Here is a 22,106-nt window from a genome sequence, read left to right as displayed (position 1 = left end):
GGCTAGGAAAGATGAATTGATTTGTCCAAATAACACTGGTTTAAATTAGGGTCCCCGATTTCTGATTAAGCATCTTTGTCATTGTCTTTTTCTTCACTGTCATTTATATTTCTTTCCTTGAAACACCTGTTTCTGCATTTTCCATTTTGTGAGATTCACAGTGCCAGAGGTTCATGGTACACAGACATTTTAAAGTTTAATTGCTTTTCACTACTTTCTCTTAAGCATCATAGTTTGTAGTACCATTATTTTGTTTCTTGAAATTTTTTCATTCTTGTCTTTCTGGAGATGTTGCCAACATTTCTCTTTAAATGTTTTTAAAGAGAATAAGCTGTAATGTTTGTAAAGAGGCTATCCTGTTATTTATAATATCTAAAGTATATGAACAGTAGTTCTGTCTTTTCTTTTCTGAATAGATTATGTTGGTTTATTCACATTTCGCTTTTGTGAAAAATTTTATTATCTATTTTTAACCTAAAGATATTTAATTTTTAAAAACTATTTATATTTTTTGTTTTTACATAGCCTTCATTTTCTAACATATTCTTCTCTCCTCCTAGAGAGCCATTCCAATTCTTATCATTAGAAGTTAGAGAAAGAAAAGGGAATAGCAAAACTAAATATGTTGTGGTATTCTGTGGAATTGTCCTCCCACTTCTAGAAAGGAGAGATATCAATGCATTTTTAACTTTAAAAAATAGGCCTAATATATTCTTATATAAATAAATATATTTTTAAAATCTGAAAATACAAAAATAATTAGTGAATCATGAAATGGATCATAGTGCTAATTAATTTTAATAAAAATTTGTTTTCAATGAGTTTAAAGGTAGTCTTTAAAGTTAAAAACTTAAGTTACCAATTGCTTAAAATAAGTTTCTTGGAACTTGAAGTAATCTTAGAGATTACCTGTTTTATTTAAATTTTGAGGAAGACATCTGACAAAGTTTGAAAAAAAAAATTAAAAGCTACACATAAAAAGATAAACTACCTTTATATTTTGTAGCTTAATTTCCATAAGTATGTTAAAATATTCCCAATGGTTAGGTCAGAGTTTTGGTTCCTCTCTTCTCTTGCCTCTATTTTGATTTATCACAATCATTTTGTAGTCTTGTAGATCTTCTTTGGCTGAGCTTATGGCACGGACATCCTTAGATCTGGAGCTGGATCTCCAGGCATCACGAACTAGACAGAGACAGCTGAATGAGGAGATATGTGCTTTGAGAGAACTGAGGCAACGTTTGGAAGATGCCCAGCTCCGAGGGCAAACTGATCTTCCTAACTGGGTTCTTCGAGATGAACGATTCCGAAATTTGCTGAAGGAAGCAGAGAGGCAGGTAAGATTCTATGCATGTATTCTAACTACACATTTCTGATTTATTTCTATATTTGTTCTAAAATAAGGAATTTGAATTTCATACTAAAAACAAACAAACAAACAAACAAAAAAACCCTGGTGCTTTCATCATTATTTCTAAAATAACTTGTGTGTGCTAAATAGAAAAATGCACATTGAAGATTCATAAGCAATAAGTGGAGTCCAGTTTTTCCCTCCAGGTGAAGGATGGGGAGGAATACTCTTTTGTTTAATGTGGGAAGGAGAATGTTAGAAGATAAACTTTTCTCATATATGGGTTCCGAGGTCCTTAAATGGAGTAGTTTCAGTATACAGGGAGCATTGGACAGAGTTAATACTGGAATCACTTGGATCTTCTGCTCATCCTCATCTTAATTATATATAGATAGCTGGGATGCTCTGTCTTGGCCAAACTGAAACTGCCAAGGTGCAGTGTAGATTTTTTTGTAGAAATCTCAGTGTACGAAAAGTACTTTTTCCTCTGTGTTTATGAGAGTTCATAGCAAGCTTCTTCCTAGACTGTATGATTCATTCCATCGTTTTTTTATTTTTCAAAAAATTATGTTTCCTTTCAGACAAGACAAACCAAACTTGAACATCATCAAGAACAGGCAGCTGAAAAAATGCTTAAGAAAGCATCCAAAGAAATATACCAGCTGCGAGGGCAAAACCAGAAGGAACCCATTCAGGTGCAGACATTTAGGTAAGAAAATGAAAATATTACTCACTCCCTTATTTAATGCTCTCTTACTTCATTTGAATGTATTCCTCTTATAATAGCTTCATAGATACAATTTATGCATCCCATTCCTTCTCTTTTATTTTGCTTCATGTTCTCATGTGAGAAACTCTTAGAATTTCAGGTGTTTCAGATGTTAAAGGAAGTAGAGGAGGGAATGGACAAGATAATTATTAATTACTAATATTTTATGGCTACTTTTGAAAAATATTACTTAAAATTTTTAGAATCATTAGAAGGTACTCCAGAGCTACTTAGACCAACTTTTTGAGTTTTTTTTCAATCATCTCATTTTACAGATGAAGAAACTAATAGCCAGAAAGTTTTAAATGACTTTGTCTTATATATAAGATATAGGGGAAGCTAGGTGGTAGAGCGGACAATTATTAGACTGAGTTCAAATCTGTCCTCATTTACTTACTACCTATGTGATCCTGGGCAAGCTACTTAACACCTATTGCTTTCCCAATTCTCCCTCTTCCCTCCAAAAACAAAACAAAACAAAAATATAGAAGAATATAGTAGAAGTAAGAGTTGAATCAAAGTCCTTTAAATCCAAATCTATCACCCACCCTTTCTATTGATCCAAATTTTGGGTTATAGTTATGTGGTATCTTATATCTCTCATTTGTTGTTCAGTCACTTTTCAGTTGTGTCTGATTCTTTCATGACTCTATATGAGGTTTTCTCGGCAAAGATACCAGAGTAATTTGCCATGTCCTCCAATTTATTTTGCAGATGAGGAAACTGAGGCAAACAGGATTAAGTGATTTGCCCAGGATCACTCAGCTACTCAGTGTCTGAGGACAGATTTGAACTCAAAAATATGTCAGGGATATTTCATTCTCTCATCTCTGTTGTGTCTATAATGAAGAAAGTAATGTTTTTGATCATCTTTTTAACTCATCATTATCTTCATTGACAGGGAGAAGATAGCATTTTTTACAAGACCAAGAATTAACATACCTCCTCTGCCAGCTGATGATGTATGATGTGTTGTGTTGTAAACATGAAGTATTTATCTGTTTTATTTTCATGAAGTTATTAGACTAGCTAAATTTATCTTAAAAAACATTTGTGCAAAGCTATTAATATACACATTTTGTAAAAAACAAAAACATATATAAATATATATACATATATATATTTTATAATAGTGACTACAACAAGGCTTGGTTTTTCCTTGTTGTGAATTTGACATCTCTGAAGACAGCTTATTTTATAAAAGATCAACTATCCTGTTAAGAGTGTACAGTTTTTAATGCTGTTTTATTTGACTTAAAGGCTGGAAGACAGAAACAAAGTGAGTTCAGGCAAATTCACTGTATTGTAATTTATTTATAGTACTTTTTTTCCTTGAAGGAAAATACTGACTTTAAGATGTATTTTAAGACTGAAATTTTGTTCTTCAGTATTTGTCATACAGTAGAATGGAACTATTGGGCTGGTTTTGTTTCTGATACCTGAAAATGAAAATACTATGTTCTGAATTTGTCACTTTTATCAGCTTCTAATATTTGTATCTTATGTGTATTGTATTCTTTAGCACTGTTTATGTGTTATATTAAAATATTATAGCCTGCAATGTTTTTAACATTGATTAAAATCCCATTTATGCATTGCAGAACTTAATGTCATAGTCTTACTGTGCACTAATAGATTTGCATTTCTATTTGTCTTAATGTATCTTTATGCATTATGTGATCTGAAGCCAGGTATACAAGGTCTCGATTATCTGGGATGTCAAGATCGTCTGCCTGCCGTGCTTACATTCATTAGTAATGACCAACTTGCCACTTTGCTAAGATGATCCAGCAATGATATACAAGGGATAAAATAATAGGTGAATAGGAAATCACCATACTAATGTAACCACTGAAAAATATAACCATTCAAATAAGTTAAAGATACTAGCCTCTTTAGGAAATGTGTCTTTAGGAAAGTGAGCAACCATATATATATATATATAATTTTTTTGGCAATAAATCATTTACCTCAGAGTGTTTGATATATAGTAGGAGAACATTATCCTAAATCTGGTGACACGTTCCTATGACATCTTGAAAATGTCATAAATATAGTTCTTATGCAATAAAATATGTGGTGGCATTTTTTAAAAATCTCAAATCATATTAATATGAGATACTGTTATTTGTGAAGTAAATCCTATTTCACAAAGTTTTGAAGCAAAAAAAATTGTTTATGGGTCCCACAAAATGTCACAAAAAATTCTTTTTTTTTCCTTCTATTTCTTTTCTCACCCCTTGACATTTCCCTAATAAATGAGGCTCCAGTCCCTACTAGTCTTTCTTATCTCATCAATTCCTAGACTCCCACCCTGCAGCCCAACCTTGCTATCATTTTACATGGTTTAAGAGTGGGTTTTGCAGGATTATTAAACAGACCCCCAAAGAGCCTGTTTAATAGTGGTAAGACTTTAATATTTATGTTATTTGTAACCTCTATATTTGTTATGTGTCTTCTGGCTTTGGTCTTGCTTTGTTGATATATTTATGCATGTTCACACACATACATACACACACGTATTCACAAACTCACAAAACATTAATACTAATCAGAATTTCTGGTCCACAGATAAAAGTATTTTCTACATTTCTGTGCAAATGAAAGCCAACAACAGCATTTTTCCCTGTCAGAGGTTGCATCTTGCTGTACTTACCAAAACATTTATTTGATTAACAGAAGATTTATAGATGGGGGGTAGTTAGTAAATTCATCTTTCTGAGAATAATTTGCTTGCAGCAATGGAAAATCCAGCATGGCACTTTTCTGTGCTCCTGAAAGTACCCTTTTTGTAGTAGTAGTAAACAAATACTATTTGCCCTCCTATGGGCCTCAGTTGCCAAATAACCAACCATGTTGGAAAACTGGTATGCTGGTATACCAATTAAAAAAATCAATATTTTCCAAATAGCTCCTTTCACTGCCCCAATTTAAAAATAAACCTGTTTTTCCAGAATGGGAAACTTTCCTTGGCCTCCATTTCAACAAATCAAAATGTTAAAAATACATCTAGCTCCTTCACTCACCCAATTTGTTTTGTACTTCTTTTGTTCTGCCTTCCTCTACCTTCTCTATTTTGTTGTCTCTGCAATTAAGTGGGACCATAACAAGGAGAGGAGATTTTGTTAAATGAAAAACACGAATGTGAGGAAGGAATTGGTCAGTCTTATGCATCAGTGGCAGGAGTTAACTTGATTGGAGAGACAGTTGTATGCATTTCTGTTGTGTCCTGTTGTCTGATTGTCCTAACCAAAAGAAAAGGAAAAAAAAGCCTAGAGCTGGTATCTTCAAGGTAATGGTTGCAGAATCTCTGAACCAAGACAGGAGGAAGCCATGATTTTTCATTTGCTAAAATAGTGAAACTTGCCATACCTCACACTCAGTAAATGGAATGTAGATTCAGTAAAAATGTCCCAGACAATGAATTCTCAGCCTGAAAATGAAATCCTAAAGTCTTAAGCTAGTGTTTCCACTGGTTTTCATATTGCCCAATCACTGTGTTACCTCATGAAGAATATTCTGCCTTTATTTGACTGTGATTCTAGGCAGAAAGTGATTAAATGTAGTGGTATCAGTGTTAATACTTGACAAACACCTAGAATATGTCACACAAAAACAAAGAAAGTTAAAAAGTTGGTTTATTCATAGCATCTCAGTAAGTGAAACGGATTTGTTTCTGTGTTTATAATCATTGTTAACTGCCCAAGAAGCTAACCATTGAAATGAATACTCTTTTGTCATGGTAATAAGTTATACTCAGTATTCATCTCTGTTGTTTTTATTTTTATTTTTTGTCATGGTCCTCTATGATTCTGTCATTTGTATTCTTTGAAGGCATTTCTTCTACAAAATAAAAATAACTTACATTAAGAACAATGTGAAAAGTATTGTCACTTAAATGGAGAAATGTAGCATGTGTGGTTACATGCTATTTATGTGATTTTTAAAGCAGAAATCAGTCCTAATACTCCATGTATGTAAATTTTAAAACCCCTTGTGATCTCTACTTACTCCCAGGAACCATGTGGTAGATGATCAAGTCACTGTCTAACAAAATACCCCCAGCCAAAAGCAATTTCCACTGGTAATAAAGTTATCGAAGAAACTTTTCTCATTCATTCATTCATTCATTCATTCATTCATTCATTCATTCATTCATTCAGGTAAGGGAAAAGGAGAGTGAGAATTATACTACAGAAACAAACTGCAGCTTTTTAAATTACATGGGTTTGGGGGCATCACTATAGGGTTAAGTCATACAGGTCATCATACAATATTGAATTACTATGTCCTGGTCCTGACTACTTCACTTTGTATCAGTTCATATGAGTTGAATCTTCCCAGGTTTTTCTGAAAGCATCCCGCATTCTTATACAGTACAATCTATTCTATTCTATTACAAGCATATATTACAACTTGTTCAGCCATTCTCAATTGCTAGGCTTCCCTTCAACTTCCAATTCCTTGCCATTACAAAAAGAGCTGCTAAATATATTTTTGCATAATTAATTTTCCTTTTTCCATCTTTTTAGGGTACAGATAAAACAGTACTAGTATTGTCAGATCAAAGGATATGCACTGTTTGATAGCCCTTTGGCTGTAGTTCTCCAGAACAGTTGGACCAGATCACAACTCCATCAACAGGGTATTAGTGTCTCTATTTTCCTACATCCCCTTCAACATTTGTTATTTTCCTTTTCCTTTTAATTAGCCAATTTGATAGGTGTGAGGTAGTATTTAAGAACTGTTTTAATTTGCATTTCTTTGATCAGTAATGATTTAGAAACTTCCACTATTTTTAGCACTATTGCTAAAGTGTTATGGAAGAAGTACTTCTCAGTGTATGGAATTTCTCTTAGGGCCTGCTGGGATCAAAACAGATACCTTAAACACTGAACTGAAGATGTTAATTTTGGCTAATTTTTGTTGAGGCTAGGTAGCTCAGTGCTTAAAGTCAGGAATACTTGAGTTGACATCCAAACTCAGACAGTAGCTACTGATTTCTGGCCAGTGACTTTAACCTTTTCCTCAACTGTAAAGATAAAGATAAAAATAGCATTTCTCAGGGGTATTGTGAGGATCAAATAAAAATATTTGCAAAGCATTTAGCACACAATCTGGGGCATAGTAGGTGGTGTCTAAATCCTTCTTTCCTCCACTATTTCTTTGATTTTGATAAGAACTTTGCCAAACTATTGACCTGTTCTTTGGAATGATTGTACACTTTCACAAATAGTATACCCTGAAAGAGAGAAAAAGGGAACTTTAACTAAGTTCTAAGTTCACTGTCAAGACCTTCAACAAGGAGTCTTTTTGAGAAATGTTTATCTGTATGGGACACACCAGTTAACGGAATAACGGAAAGCTACTTTGTACTTAGTTGTGAACAAACTGTGCAACTTGTTTATTTGCATACAAAGTAGCCTTAGGAAGTGGTGAGGCTGCCTTAAGAATCTAGAATTTCTTTAAATCGCAAATTTAGCACTGTGCCTGACACATAGTAGTTATTTATTTTTTTTTTTTTCTGAGGCTGGGGTTAAGTGACTTGCCCAGGGTCACACAGCTAGGAGGTGTTAAGTGTCTGAGACCAGATTTGAACTCGGGTCCTCCTGACTTCAGGGCCAGTGCTCTATCCACTGCGCCATCTAGCTGCCCCCTCATAGTAGTTATTTAGTATGCGTTTATTGAGTGACTTTCTGAGACTGTAGAAAACAAATGACCGCAACCATTTATTCCAATAAATAGTTAGGGGAAGCTAGGTGGTGCAGTAGATAATGTGCCAGACCTGAGTTTAAATCTGGTCTTTGACTCTTATTAGTTGTGTAAATTTGGGCAAGTCACATAATCCCATTTGCCTCAGTTTCTTTGTCTGTAAAATGAGCTAGAGAAGAAAATGGTAAGATATTCCTGTATATTTGCCAACCCCCTAATGAATAAAGAGTTGGAGCTGAAGAATGACTAAGCAATAACAATGATAAAAACTAGTTTTACTTCCTGATATTCTGGTAGAAAGTGATGGACACTTATCTCATCTTAATCTAAGCAAAAGAGATCACAATTACACAAAGACTGGGTGTGCCAGACAATGGCTCAGAAACAGATGTTCCAAGAGAAGACAAAGTGTGCTCTAAATGTAACAACTAGTTTCTATATGGAGAGATGACTGAATCCAAGGCTCTGGCATGAGAGAAGTAGCTGGAGGAGTGAAGGAGCAGCCCCAAAAAGCATTGGAGTGGACTCTGACAAAGTAGAAGCCTCAAAAGTAAGTCACAGAAATGAGAGTTACTCTGTAGAAATGAGATTGGCAACATGAATTCTTCCCCCCCCACCCCCCGCTGGGGTTAAGTGACTTGCCCAGGGTCACACAGCTAGGAAGTGTTAAGTGTCTGAGATCACATTTGAACTCTGGTCCTCCTGAATTCAGAGCTGGTGCTCTAACCCCTTGCAATATGGATTCTTAAGACATAAGATGACCCTGGATGCATCCTATTTTTGCTAAGCTTACCCAGAAAGGCAGATTCAAGGCTAGTGATTCCTTCCTCTTCCTGGGAGAGCTGCTGTGTCATTGGACTGTTGGTCATATGTATAAATGTAGCAAACAAAAACAGTAGTGGCAACAACTTGGGGAAGGAAAAAGGGGGTAAGAGAGGGAGAGATGGAGAGGAGAGAGAGAGACAGAAACAGACAAAGACAGAAAATGAGGATCTGTGCAAAATTAGTCGGACTCTAGCTTTCCTGGCTTCAAGTCACAACTAAAGTCCCACTGCATTCCACAAGAAGGGGATTTGTATAAAATAAGAGCATTATTGATTCAATTTTACAACCTCCTAGAACAAATAAAGAACTTAGTCCCAGTTCCTTGACCTAGATCTTAGACCCATCAGCTTTGGTTTGGGAAGCTATAACCATCTAGGATTGGGATAAGAGTTGGCTCTTATATTTCTTATCTCACCAATTTGAAAGGAAAATTAGTCTTCCAGTGGGAAGAACTAAGGGAGTCATTAGAGAAGTAATGTGACCAATACAAAGTGAGAGGAATGACAATTTATCTTGCTTTGCCAAGCTTTGGTCTTACATTACTCCCACCATCTGCTGCCATAACGAAGCCTACTCATGTGCAATAGTACTTGAAGTGGAAGAAAATCCACACTGAGTCCACTAGTGGTTTATGTTACAGAATTTCAACCAGGCCCTCACTAGCAAAACTATCCTTTTATACCTCTCTAATTGACTCGCCATCATACCTTTTTATCCCTCAAACCTCTCATTACACTACCTCTCTATTCTTTCTCTACTGAGAATCTTATCTCCTATTTCACTGAAAACAAAAACCAAATCTGAGGCCATTTTCTGAGAACATCCTCTCCTTAATCTCATGTTACTCAGTTGCCTTTTGCCACTATCATCTTCATCCTCGTCTCACATGAAAAGATGCTCCTTGCCAAGAAAATCTCTGCTACACACACAATCGGTACCATTCCATCCTGTTTCCTCCAGCAAATTGCTCCTTCATCATTCTCTCATTTATCTTTATCTATTTATTGGCAGCCTCCTGATTGTCTAAAACCAGTCCATGTCTCCACCATCTTAAAAATATCCCCACTTGATACATTTATTCATCTATTCCTTAGCTATTAATCTATCTCTGTTCTGTCTTCCCCCTCCCTCCCTCCCTCCCTTCCTTCTTCCTCTCTCCTCTCCCTCCCCCCTTCTGTTTCTTTGTCTCTTTGTCTCTTGCTGTGTGTATCTCTCTCCTTTTCTGTGGTTGAACTCCTTGACAGTACTATAAACAATTGGTGCTTCTACTTCCTTTTTTTCTCACTCTCCTTAACTCTCTACCACCTGGTTTCTGATCTCTTTAATTGAAACCACTGACAAAGGATTCATCTTCCTGAGTTCAAACCCAGGCTCACACACTTACTAGCTGTGTGACTCTGGATAAATCACTTAACCCTATTTACCTTAGTTTCTCCATCTGTAAAATAAGTTGGAGAAGGAAATGGCAAATCACTCTAGTATCTTTGCCAAGAAAATCGCAAATAGGGTACAAAGAATTGGACATGACTGAAATAACTAAACAGCAGCAACTAATTATCTTCTAAATTACCAAATGTTCTCTTAATTGCCACAGATAAATGGCCTTTTCTCAATTCTTATCCTTCTTGACCTCTACAACCTTTGACACTTTCCTAGTTAATCTTCTTGGTAGTCTCTTCTAAGTTTTCAAGGTAGTGCTCTCTTCATCCTTGTTTGACAGCTTGGTGGGGCAGCTAGGTGGCGCAGTGGATAGAGCACCAGCCCTGAAGTCAGGAGGACCCGAGTTCTAATTTGATCTCAGACACTTAATACTTCCTAGCTGTGTGACCCTGGGCAAGTCACTTAACCCCAGCCTCAGGGGAAAAAACAAACAAACAAACAAACAACAAAAAAAAAGTAACACTTCCTAGCTGTGTGACCCTGGGCAAGTCACTTAACCCCAGCTTTGCTATCTCTTCATTGAGATCAGATTAACTAATTGTGAGCTTCCCCTATGACTCTAGTCCTGAGCCCTATTCTCCTTCTTGCTTAATAATGTCATCAATTCCAATCTCTATGTAGATGATTCTCCAGTCTATTTATGCAACTGTAATCTTCTTCCTGAATTCCTATTTCACATTATCAGATGTGAAATATCCATATTTGATATATATCTCATATATATCTCATATTTGATATATATCGTATATATGTATATCATTATATATCATCATATATATGATATATATCTCATAGACACATTCAACTCAATGTATCCCAAACTGAAGCTATTATTTTTTCCCCTATACCCTCACTTCTTCCTAATTTCCCTCTTACTATTATCCCTAATTTCCCTCTTACTGCACTATTATCTGCATTCACACAAGTAGAAACTTAAGTGTTATCTTCAGCTCTCTCATGTGCACTCCCTTCAACCTGTCACCAAGTATTCTATATGCTACCTTTATTTATTTATTTATTTATTTATTTTTGAGGCTGGGGTTAAGTGACTTGCCCAGGGTCACACAGCTAGGATGTGTTAAGTGTCTGAGACCGGATTTGAACTCAGGTCCTCCTGACTTCAAGGCTGGTGCTCTATCCACTGCACCACCTAACTTCCCCTTATATGCTACCTTCTAATGTGTCTTGTATCTTTCTCCAACCCCACTTCTATGACACTGCTTCTGCTCTGCTACAGGTCCTTATTACTTCACTCCTAGACTATTGTAAAAGCCTACTGATTGATATCCCTGCCTTAAGTTTCTCCCCCATTCCAGTTCACTTTCTATTCATTTGTCAAATTAATTTTCATGAAGTACTTATCTAAGTGAGAGAACTGATTATTTCTCTCTTGTATTTAATAATGAATTACTGAGTTAGGACCAAGGTTTTTCCCTTCTCTACTTCCTCATTTAGAACTCAGTTCCTCTAGATTACTCAGGAAACTTTTCAAGTTGAGAGGAAGAATTCAAATCTGTTCAAAAGAAAAAATTAGATGGCTTCTGGCCCACTGTGTTCTACTCAGACAGGTCTGGGAAACTGTAGATTTTTCCTTTTGTCAGACAGGTGATACAGATAGATAATTCTTTCTGACCAAAACTGAGTGAACAGAGTCACATATCCCTCACCCTCATTAAAAGAGGTCCATTTCCCATTATAATATTAATTCTCTCATTAATTCTTAACTAATCAGAGTTGATTTCAACCCTCAAGAATACCCACTTTTCCAAGGAAAAGTGTTGAGTGGGTTCCATGAGGAGTCTTTGGTCTAAGAGAGATGGCCAAATGACCATCCTTTTAGTAATATGCTAGCATTATTAATAAAATGATTAGTTAACCAGAAACTAAATCTCTGAAACTTTTTAAATATATTACTTAAGTATGTCAGTATCATATTCAATAAACTCCAATGACTCCTTATGCTCTGTAGGATCAAATATATTTTATAATGATATGTTTGACATTCAAACTTGTAGTGTGCTTTCTAGAGCCCCCAAGTTAGGGTGCCAAAATATACCAACTTAGTGGAGGAACGATGAAGGCAGGAGATCCACAAGGATGGTGGAAATATGAAGTCTGTTTATTCCAAGTTCTTTCATCCTTATCTATCCTAATACCTTTATATAACCAAAGCAATACTACACATACCTACCTGCGAATGTGGGACCACAAAAACAACTTGCTCTTGTATATAGTTTGCCACCTTGTATCACTCTTCCACCTGCTATCACTGCTTCAATCTCAACACAGGTTGTCACTGCCCCCTGATTTCTCAGGAAGGCGCAGAGTCCTTAGGGGAGATCTCTAAATCTGAGATCAGATCTAGACTCAAGAAGTGAGTTCAAGACTCTAGACCTGGAACTCTATCCATTGCACCATCTAGCTGCCCCACTTAACACCTAATAGGAACTTAAAAAGTGCTTGTTGATTTAATTGACTAGTAGTGTACTATATTGCTACATCATTGCCATTAGTTAGACAAGGAAATGGTAGACATGAGCTTTAATAATGTCCTGTTTCTGAGTTTAACCACTACCTGTCTCTTCACTCCAGTGTTGAAGAAAAAATTACCTAAGTTAGAAGTTGAAGGTGGATTAGAATTAAACAGACTAGTAATCTTGTATGGACATCTAAGTAAGGAGATCAGGAAGCAATGAAAGCATGAAAATAAGAATGTATGAAGATGTATTTTGGGAACAATGAAGAAACTAACCTTACTGGAGATAAAGTGGAATATCTAGGAGAAAAAAATCTAATTATAGTGAACTTTAAATACCTTGAATGTCAGGCTAAGGAGTTTGGACTTTATCCTATGGATGAAGATAGGTCTATGGAATTTGTTGACATAATAAAGGTAATTTAAAAAGTAATTTTATTTAAAAATTTTTGATTTCCCACTTATTTCCCTTCTTGCATCTCCTTCCCCATCCATTGAGAAGGCAAAGAAAATGATATCAATTACACATGTGAAGTCATACAAAACACGTTTCCTTATTAGCCATGTTGCCAAAAAAAAGCAAGAAAAATAAAATAAGTGAAAAAAGTATGTTTAAATTTGAACTCAAAAATTTCTCTTGGCTCAGATCATTGTATTGGTCAAAGTGGGTGAGTCTTTCATAGCTGATTATCATTAAAATATTGCTGTTACTCTGCATAATGTCTCCTGGTTCTGACCACTTTCCTTTGCATCAGTTCATACGAGTCTTTCTAGTTCTTTTTGAAACAGTCCTGTATATCACTCCTTATAGCGTGATAATATTCCATCAAAATTATATATCACTCCTTACTTAATTATTCCCTAATTGATGCATATCTCTCAATTTCTGATTCCTTACCATCACAAAAAGAGCTGCTATAAATATTTTTGTCTGAATAGGTTCTTTTCCTTTTCCTTTGATCTCTTTGAGATATGGACCTAGTATTGGCATTGCTGGGTCAAAGAATGTGCACAATTTGATAGTCCTCTTGGTGGTTTTCCAAATTGTTCTCCAGAATGATTGGACCAATTCACAACTCCACTAATAGTGCATTAGTGTCCCTGTTTTTCTAAGCCTCTCTAACTCTTGACAGTTCCCTTTTCTGTGATACTAACTTCTCAGATAGACATGAGATAATACCTTAAAGGTGTTGTTTTAGGAAGATTAACCTGACACTATTGATGAAGTCCTGAGTAACAAGGTAGGACTGACAGAGAAAGACTGAAGTATTGATTGAATTACTCCTTGAGGCAAGCAGGGAAGGGCACGGATGGGGATCAGTTCAACCTTATACTGGGGAGGTTAAGAGTAGCCCCACTTTGCTATGTCCAGTCAGAAATCTGAGTAATGTTAAACCTCTGAGGTTAAATTTTCCCTATAAATCTGTCCATGGCTCATGCCATTTTTGCTGAATCCCTTTAGGAATTACAGCACTCTGCCTCATGGTGCCTTTCCCTTCTTTCCTCTCACAAGATATCTCTCCTCTCATCCCCTCACTCCCAACCCTGTGTTTCATGGTGTCTTTCTCCCTCTTATGGCTAACTCTTTTAGGGTGCTAAATTTCTTTTAGGATTTAACCTGCCAGTTACTTCATGGAGTACCTTTTTTTTTTTTTTTTTTTTTTTTTTTTTGGTTAATTGTGAATTCTATTAAGGAGCTTGCCTTTTTCATTATTAATTGTTAAAACCTCTTTCCTTGTTAATTATATGCGCTTTCAATTCTGTTTCATATTTACCATTCTTGGTGTCTGGTGTAGCTCTTTTTTTTGTCTATAATCTTTTCTAAATAAACCTACATTTTGCCAAAGAGAATGGCCATTGTGAATTCTTTACATGACCAAACCCCAATATTTGGTTCCTATATTGATCTCATTATTTGATGCTAAACTCCAAACACATCATTTGGAACTAGATTTGCTCTCCTAAATCATATCACTAGGATTTATTAGAAGGGCAAGAGGATGGAGGCAAGGAGACCTTTGAAGGTGGGCAAGCCAGATTAAGGAAGAAAAGTAATAAGATCTGGAGAAAAAAGAAAATATAAGAGATGGCATCAGGGATTGGAGCTTGGTAAGCACTGAGGTATATGCTGGTGTTAAATTGCTCTCCTATTCATCTGGACCATTAATAAATTATTGTCTGTCATCATCTTGGGAAGTGCTTTTCAACAGCTTTTTAAAGGGGGCTAGGAAGCAGGCTCTCAGTTTTCCTTCCCTTCATAATTCAAATTTTATTTTTTAAGTAAAAACTTATTTCCCTAGGAATTCCTTTTTTTTTTTTTTTTGTACTTGTGAAGGACTGGGATGGTGATTCTATTGCAGAACTTTTGGCTTGACAGGCCCATTTAATATTTTAATAGAGAATTGCTTTACAAAATATGAAGTGCTTTGAAAAAAATTCTGATCTATATTTGGCCACTGGACCCCAGATGACTCCGGAGGGGAATTGAGGCAAGTGACCTTGCACAGCCCTCCCTCACTTAAATCCAATTCACTTGCATATTATGGTATCAGCTCCCTGATATCATGATTCTGTTTTGAGAAGGAAGGACAAACAACAACATCATTATTATCTTTGTACTCTTTTTGTGATTGATATGTCCATTATTTGACATATAAAATTGACTTCATGCTTTAAATAATAATAATTCTTTAAAGTTTGCAAAGCACTGCACAAATACCTTACTTAATCTTCAAAACCACCCTGGGATATAGGTGCCATTATTATCTCCATTTTACTAATGAGGAAACTGAGACAGACAGAAGCAAAAAGAGTTTTCCAGGGTCTCATGAAGTGAATAAATGTCTCAGGAAGTATTTGAACTCATATTTTTCTGATCCTAGCTCCACTGCGCCAACGTCACTGAAAGATTCACATGAGAGTAATATATCCAGTGTATCTCTAATGTTTTTCCTTTGTTATTCAATAGGAAATATTGCCTAAAAGTTGTGTTTAAAGTAAACTTTTTGGACCAATGCGTACAAAAACATTTATCTTTATTTTATTTTATTTTTTTAAAACTTATTTAATAAACAAGTGTCCAAAATAAGTTAGCAGGAGACCAAAACCTTGATGAAATGAACTAGTAATTTAGGTATATGGACTAATCTGGAGAGTTTTGGGGAAATTTAATCATTTTATTAGCAAGGTCAATAGATTATTAAAAAGAATGGTCATTTGGCTATCTCTTTAGACCGAAGACTTTATCAAGGAAAAAGGTAGATATGTCTCTTCCTCCTGATACATCTGATGCAATCTTGTGGCTCTGGTCCATTCTTCAGCTCAGGTTATTTGTAGAAGTTTCTCTTCTTTTTTGTCCATCTTGTAACCTTTTTGAATCGGACTTTTAGGTTGAGGAGAGTCAAAATCTTAAAAAGATTCTCAGGAAAGGGCCTCTGTCTAGGTGAAGAACCATATAGGAGAGAGCTGTTTCCAGACTTTGTCTCTGCATCTTTTCCTCCAAATTGCCTTAGGTAGCATCATACTGAGCTATATTAAAAAGTTGGAGAGTTGGAGAGACATAGTATGTAGAGAATTTAATCTCCTTGCTTAATAATCCAGCCAAAGTAATAGTAAAAGGAAGTTCATTTTGTCTCTCTTAGACCAAAAACAACATTTATCTTTATAATGGCAAAGAATTGGAAATTGAGGGCATGATCATCATTTAGAGAATGACTGAACAAATTGTGATATATGAATGTAATGGAATACAATTGTTCTATACTAAATGATGAGCAGGCAGATTTCAGAAAAAAATCTGGAAAGACTTATAAGAACTGATACTGAATAAAGTGAGTAGAACCAGAAGAACACTGTATATAGTAACAGCAATACTGTGCAAAAATCAACTCTGATAGATTTAGCTCTTCTCAATAATACAATGATCTAAGACAATTTCAAGAGACTCATGATGTAAAATGCTAACCCATCCAGAGAAAGAACTATGAGTCTGAATGTAGAAAGAAGTGTACTACTTTCACCTTTCTTCTGTCTTTTCTTTCTTGTGTTTTCCCCTTTTTTTCTTATAATTCTTTCACAAAATGAATAATGTAGAAATATGTTTAATATAATTGTACAAGTGTAGCCTATATAAGATTGCTTCAGTATGGCGGAGGGGCAGGAGAGAGGAGAAAAACATAAAAATCAAAATCTTATACAAATAAATGTTGAAAATAGGTGCAAACATGTTTAACATATATTGGATTACTTGCTATCTAAGAGAGGAGATGGGGGAAGGAAGGGAGAAAAAATTTGGAACAAAAGATTTTGCAAGTGTGAATGTTGAAAAACTGCATATGTTTTGAAAATAAAAAAGCTAAAAAAAGAAAAGAAAAGAAATTTTAAAAAAGCAAACTTTTCTAAGTCAAATAATATGTTGGTGGTTGTCATTCATTCTTGAAGAGGACCCAAATGACATCACCTATATTGGGATTGTTACCAAAAGACACTGTGGAATTTAGCAGAATCAAGGAGTAAGCCAGAATGAGATGCTGTTACTCACTGCTTCCCCATTTGCAAGTCAGTCCAGAAGTAGTGTTACAACCAACATTCTTTTATAATGAAAGAAAAGTCTTTTATTTGATTCTCGCAAGAAACGGGTATACTCCCAAAGATTATACTGTTAGCTCAGTTCCTTATCCCTGAATCTTCGAGGTTCAGTGTGGTCAGATTTACAGTCAGAGTTAGTTACAATTGCTTGGATTTGCAATCCAAATTACATTTAGGTCAGATTTACAATCCTCTTTGTTTGCCCATTCCATATGTCAAAAGGCTTGTATCCTGTCCTTGAACTTAATGGTTTGGGATGCGTTAAGCCTGGATCCCTTCATCAGGAATTTTGTTGTTTAACCACTTCCTGGATTCACACAGTGATTGTTTGAAATATCTTAACAAGATTCTTCAACCCTCCCTTCATCCTGTTTTGACAATGTCTGGAAACCTAACCTCTCATACTCCTCACAGGGTCAAGGCAAGTGAGTTCCAAAGGCTCTACCACAGATTGGTCATAAATAGTCCTTAAGAACATGTAGAGTGGAGATGATTCTAAATTGCACATCTCGTACTTCTTTTGAGTTTCATGTTTCTTTTGAAAATGTATAGAGAGGGCTGACTGGTAATACGGAATGAGCACTAATTTTGGAGTGAGATTTCGGTTTACATCTTGTTTCTGTTACATGCTATGTGACTCTGGTTCATGAAAAGACATGTCTGCTTTCTGGATCTCATTTTATCTATCTGTAAAATGAGGTGGATGGATTTGTAAAGTTTTCATTTCTAAGTCTATAATTTTATGAGTAACTGGCATTCCTTCCCCCAGTTACAACTCCTAACCTCACAGGCTTCCATCATTTGAATAAATCAGTCTGGTTGGCCCTACAGGTACTTTATATCTGAAAGAACAAAATTTCATCTCATTAACCTATTGTACCCTTAAGCCTTGTGAACTATGTACTTATAAAGGGAATTGGTAACAATATACCAAGTTATGTCAGATAGTTAAATTCCCAACTGATTTGGGGGCAGCTAGGTGGCGCAGTGGATAGAGCACCAGCCCTGAATTCAGGAGGACCAGAGTTCAAATCTGGTCTCAGACACTTAACACTTCCCAGCTGTGTGACCCTGGGCAAGTCACTTAACCCCAGCCTCAGGGGAAAAAAAAAAATTCCCAACATATTTCTGGCAACAAGGAACCCTTGGGCCCTTTGTAATATGACAAAAACTCCAACATGAGGATTATGTTTCAAATGCTTTATTTTAAAGGAAATATGTCGTGAATAGATTTTAAAAATTAAAATTTGAATTAAAAATTTATGAATATAAACTTTTCCCAAAGCAAAAATTTGGATTGATTAAATTTTTAACCTACATATTTTTAGAAGAATATGAAAAGTTTTGAAGGGGACCAAGGGCAGTAGAATGAAAATATGTCACAGAATGAAAAATAAGGTCTGGAGAAGAAGATTCCTGAGTGACTGTTTCTGAAGAATCACTTAATATAAGGTGATGGTCATTTGTTTTCCGCCTTATTTTAGTGCAAAAAAATTAATAAATTTTAACCAAATAATAATAAAATTAACCAAAATAAATTTAAATCAAATTGAAAAAGTTACATTGTATATGAAAATAATTTCTGGATTCTTAGAGATGTGAGTACTTCTTCCTGTAATGAACGTCATAACCTGTTCACTCTTCCTCCTGTGGAATTCTTGTTCATATTCTTCCACAAATTTTCCACAGGGATAACCATGCTGCATTGGTATCCGTGCAACATTTTCTTGCATTATTTTGTTTTAATTTTTTTTAAAGGTGTAGTAGATATTTTTGTTATTGTAATCTCAAAAGAAATGTTTAAAATATAATGCTGGAGAAACTGAGGCAAGATAGAGATTAGAGAATTTTTAATATTTTATTTGAAAAGGAGAAATTTACTGGAACCAAATGGATCCATGGTTTGGTCCCAGGGCTGAATGAGACTATTACCTACAAGAATCCAGCAAACAATCTGAGTTCTCAATGATATATATATATGTGGCTCAGCTACAGGGGTAGGCCAAGGCAGGGGCGGAGTCAGAATGCTGAGAGAGGGAACTGGAAGAGGACTATAATCAATCAGGGTCGAGGAAGGCATTTTGATAAGTAGGGAAGGGCTGATTTGTGCATTACAAATATTTAAAACAGAAAAACAAAAAAACAAAACAAAACAAAACCTGACAACACATCACGGGTATAATATTCTTCTCAAAAACAGACATTTTTGAACAGATATTGTACTTACACCTCTGACTGACTCTGTTTGTTTAACTCACAAGTATGGCTCTCCTAAATAGTCCTATTTTTATTAGCTCAGCATCCTTTTTGGAAGTTTCTTCTGGTGGCAGAGAAGCTTTTTTTAGAAGTGGGTTAGTTGTAATTAGAACATCCTGTTAGACAAACAGCATTGACTCAGGAACCCAAGAACTTTCATATTCACAATATAGCTACCAAGATTGAAAATATTCATCTTTTCAGGAATCTCTTTGGTAACTTGTGCTTAAAGAAAACATAAACCATAAAAAACAAAACAAAACAAAACAAAACAAACAAACAAACAAACAAACACCACATCGCAAAGGAGGCAGCTAGGGATTTGAAGTCCAGTCTCAAATTCACCTAGGTAAGCATATTTTCCTTATGGTATTCAGGATCCTGATTCTTAGCTACCACTGCTTTTTAAGTTAGAAGGAAAAGAAATTTTTCTTCCTCCATTATTGGAAATCTAAGGGAGAAGCACATGCTCAAAGTCACATGCACAAAAGAAAGGATGGGAGAAAGTATCTATATAATATTAAGAAATCTAAAGCAAAGTCTCTAGAAAGTAGCTTTTCCTTCATCCTGGGAATACTCAGAAGGACATGGACAAGAGCTGCTTGGTAGTAGGAATGGATGGCTTATGATCAGCATTGTTGAAGGAAATATAATGATTTCATTAATCCACTGAAATACAAAAGAAATAAATGGTATTTATTAAATAAAAGAAAGAAATGAAGTGAATATTTTTTAAAATAGCTTGATAAAAATAGTTTGTTCTTTGGTAAGAATGACATGTTTTCTCAAAAGTATTTTTTCTTTTATTGGAACCTTTTGTTTTCATTTCACTCAATTCTTGTAACAAAGATTTAAAAACAGAGTCAAAAAAAGTAATTTTACAAAGTTATACAATATAACTGTTATGTCTCAGTATATGTAGTATCCTGCACTTAAAAGAGGAATGTGTAGTTTTTGTTTTTTGGTTTTCAATTTTTCTCAGGTTGCGATCTTAGTATGACACTTAAAAAAAACTCCAGAAAGTTTGAAAAAACAAAGGAAATAGACACATTGCTGATAATAACTGTACTGTGTGAATGTAAAGGTTTTTTTTTTTTTTCTGTTATTGTTCAGTTATTTCATTCCTGTCTGACTCTGTGACCCCATTTGGGGTTTTCTTGGCAAAGATACTGGAGTGGTTTACCACTTCCTTCTCTGGAATAAAAAGTATAGCTTGATTAATTTTTTCCAGTTACATATGCATATTATAGTCATCATCAACATTTTCTTTAGTGAATAGCAGCTGTAGTATTTTGTGCACAAACGAGCTCTTGCCTGGGACTTCAAATTAATTACAGAAAATCATTTCTGATTGGATGCAGTTTTTGTATCCTCTGTCATAGAATCTGGCAGGAACAGCCACAATTCAAGAAACAGCTGATACAAAGAAAGGGAGCTAGCTGCTTTCTCCTAGGACTGCTTGTGGGTGAAGGAAGCTGTGACTGAGCTGGGTTTGGAAAGAGGGATTACCAGCCAGTCCAGGACATGTGATGACTTGACTGTTTACCCTCCGGGGCATTCTGGGTACATTAAAGATATAGTCTATATTTAACTCTGCCTCTGAAATCGCACTGGGGGACTTTCAGTCCTTCTCAGTCATGCTCTTAGTTCGAAATTGAAGTGGATTTCCTTCACATTTTCTACATTATGTCTTGGGAGACATAAACAAGAAGGTAAGCTATTTAAATGATATGCAATAAAATTCAGGAAAACAAATTTTGATGGGTGTAATGCAAAATAAAATAGCTTCTTTTCAGTTTGGCTTTGCAAACAACTAGAAGGATCGTAGGTGTTTCTGAGATTAGACGACCATAGTCCAAAAAGAAAATTGATTGGTTTGTAGAAAAAATTGAAAACAGTAAATAAGGAAGAAAAGCATATACCAACTTACTTTAGGAATTATTCCCCCAAACTGAAACTATTTTGTAATTCTTTAGGAGGGGGGGTAAGAATTTCTTGCCTTCTCTATTGGTGGAGGAGTGACAATTTGGAAGTGAAAAAAATTGGATTGAAAAATCAATTCTTTAAAAAGAATAGGGAAGAGAAGAATATTATGAACTAGAATGAAAATAATGAAATATCCTATAAAAACAGAAATGAAGCCCTTAAAAGGCCACTGCTGCATTTGAACTTGTGTATTTTGAAAGCATTTATTTCTAACTACTGTATTTGAGACAGTATAAAAACTCCACCTATTTACATCATAAACCCTGCCTCTCAAGTTTTTTAAGCTGCTCTAAGTAAAACTGTGACCACAAATAGATATTTTTTTCTTAGACAGTCTGAATTTCAGTGGTGAATGGGATCTGTTGACATTGTACATATTTTCTGACTCACTTCTTAGTAAAACTATGACAAAGCGAATTATATCAGTAATTAACGGAAGATTGTTCTTAGAAAATCACCATCTTAAAATTCCACGCTTTAAAAGTAAACACATAAATGCACATAATTATAAAAAAGTTGTCAGTATAAGTATTCATTCATTCAAGATCTCTAATCACTTAATTTGAATAGTTGGAATACTGTATTATGTCAGAATTGTTTTTATCAGGAAACATTTCTATTTAAGCATATAATAGACATATTTGTATAAACAGTACTTTGAGTTACAAATTAGTAGCTACTATAAATGGTGAAAATATTTATTT

The 22,106-nt window shown here is 35.1% G+C and overlaps 2 protein-coding genes across 7 annotated transcripts in view; both read left to right on the top strand.

Annotated features, from left to right (window-relative positions):
• WWC3 (WWC family member 3) overlaps positions 1 to 5,990 on the top strand; it is a 176,752-nt gene extending 170,762 nt beyond the window's left edge. For all 6 annotated transcript variants that reach the window (XM_074300025.1, XM_074300024.1, XM_074300023.1 and 3 more), the window contains exons 21-23: positions 1,110 to 1,337; positions 1,933 to 2,060; positions 3,022 to 5,990. In XM_074300025.1, the coding sequence (XP_074156126.1) occupies positions 1,110 to 1,337; positions 1,933 to 2,060; positions 3,022 to 3,088 (423 nt within the window). In that variant the 3' untranslated portion in view covers positions 3,089 to 5,990. The remainder of the gene's footprint in view (positions 1 to 1,109; positions 1,338 to 1,932; positions 2,061 to 3,021) is intronic.
• A 14,888-nt stretch (positions 5,991 to 20,878) lies between these two features.
• CLCN4 (chloride voltage-gated channel 4) overlaps positions 20,879 to 22,106 on the top strand; it is a 100,529-nt gene continuing 99,301 nt past the window's right edge. Inside the window, exon 1 of the mRNA XM_074300021.1 lies at positions 20,879 to 21,128. The gene's annotated coding sequence lies outside the window, so the exon portion shown is untranslated. The remainder of the gene's footprint in view (positions 21,129 to 22,106) is intronic.

This window comes from Sminthopsis crassicaudata, chromosome 3, assembly GCF_048593235.1.
Source record: "Sminthopsis crassicaudata isolate SCR6 chromosome 3, ASM4859323v1, whole genome shotgun sequence".
NCBI classification, from domain to species: domain Eukaryota; kingdom Metazoa; phylum Chordata; class Mammalia; order Dasyuromorphia; family Dasyuridae; genus Sminthopsis; species Sminthopsis crassicaudata.
Note: the sequence above shows the minus strand (reverse complement) of the source record. Positions and strands in the feature narration are given on the sequence as shown.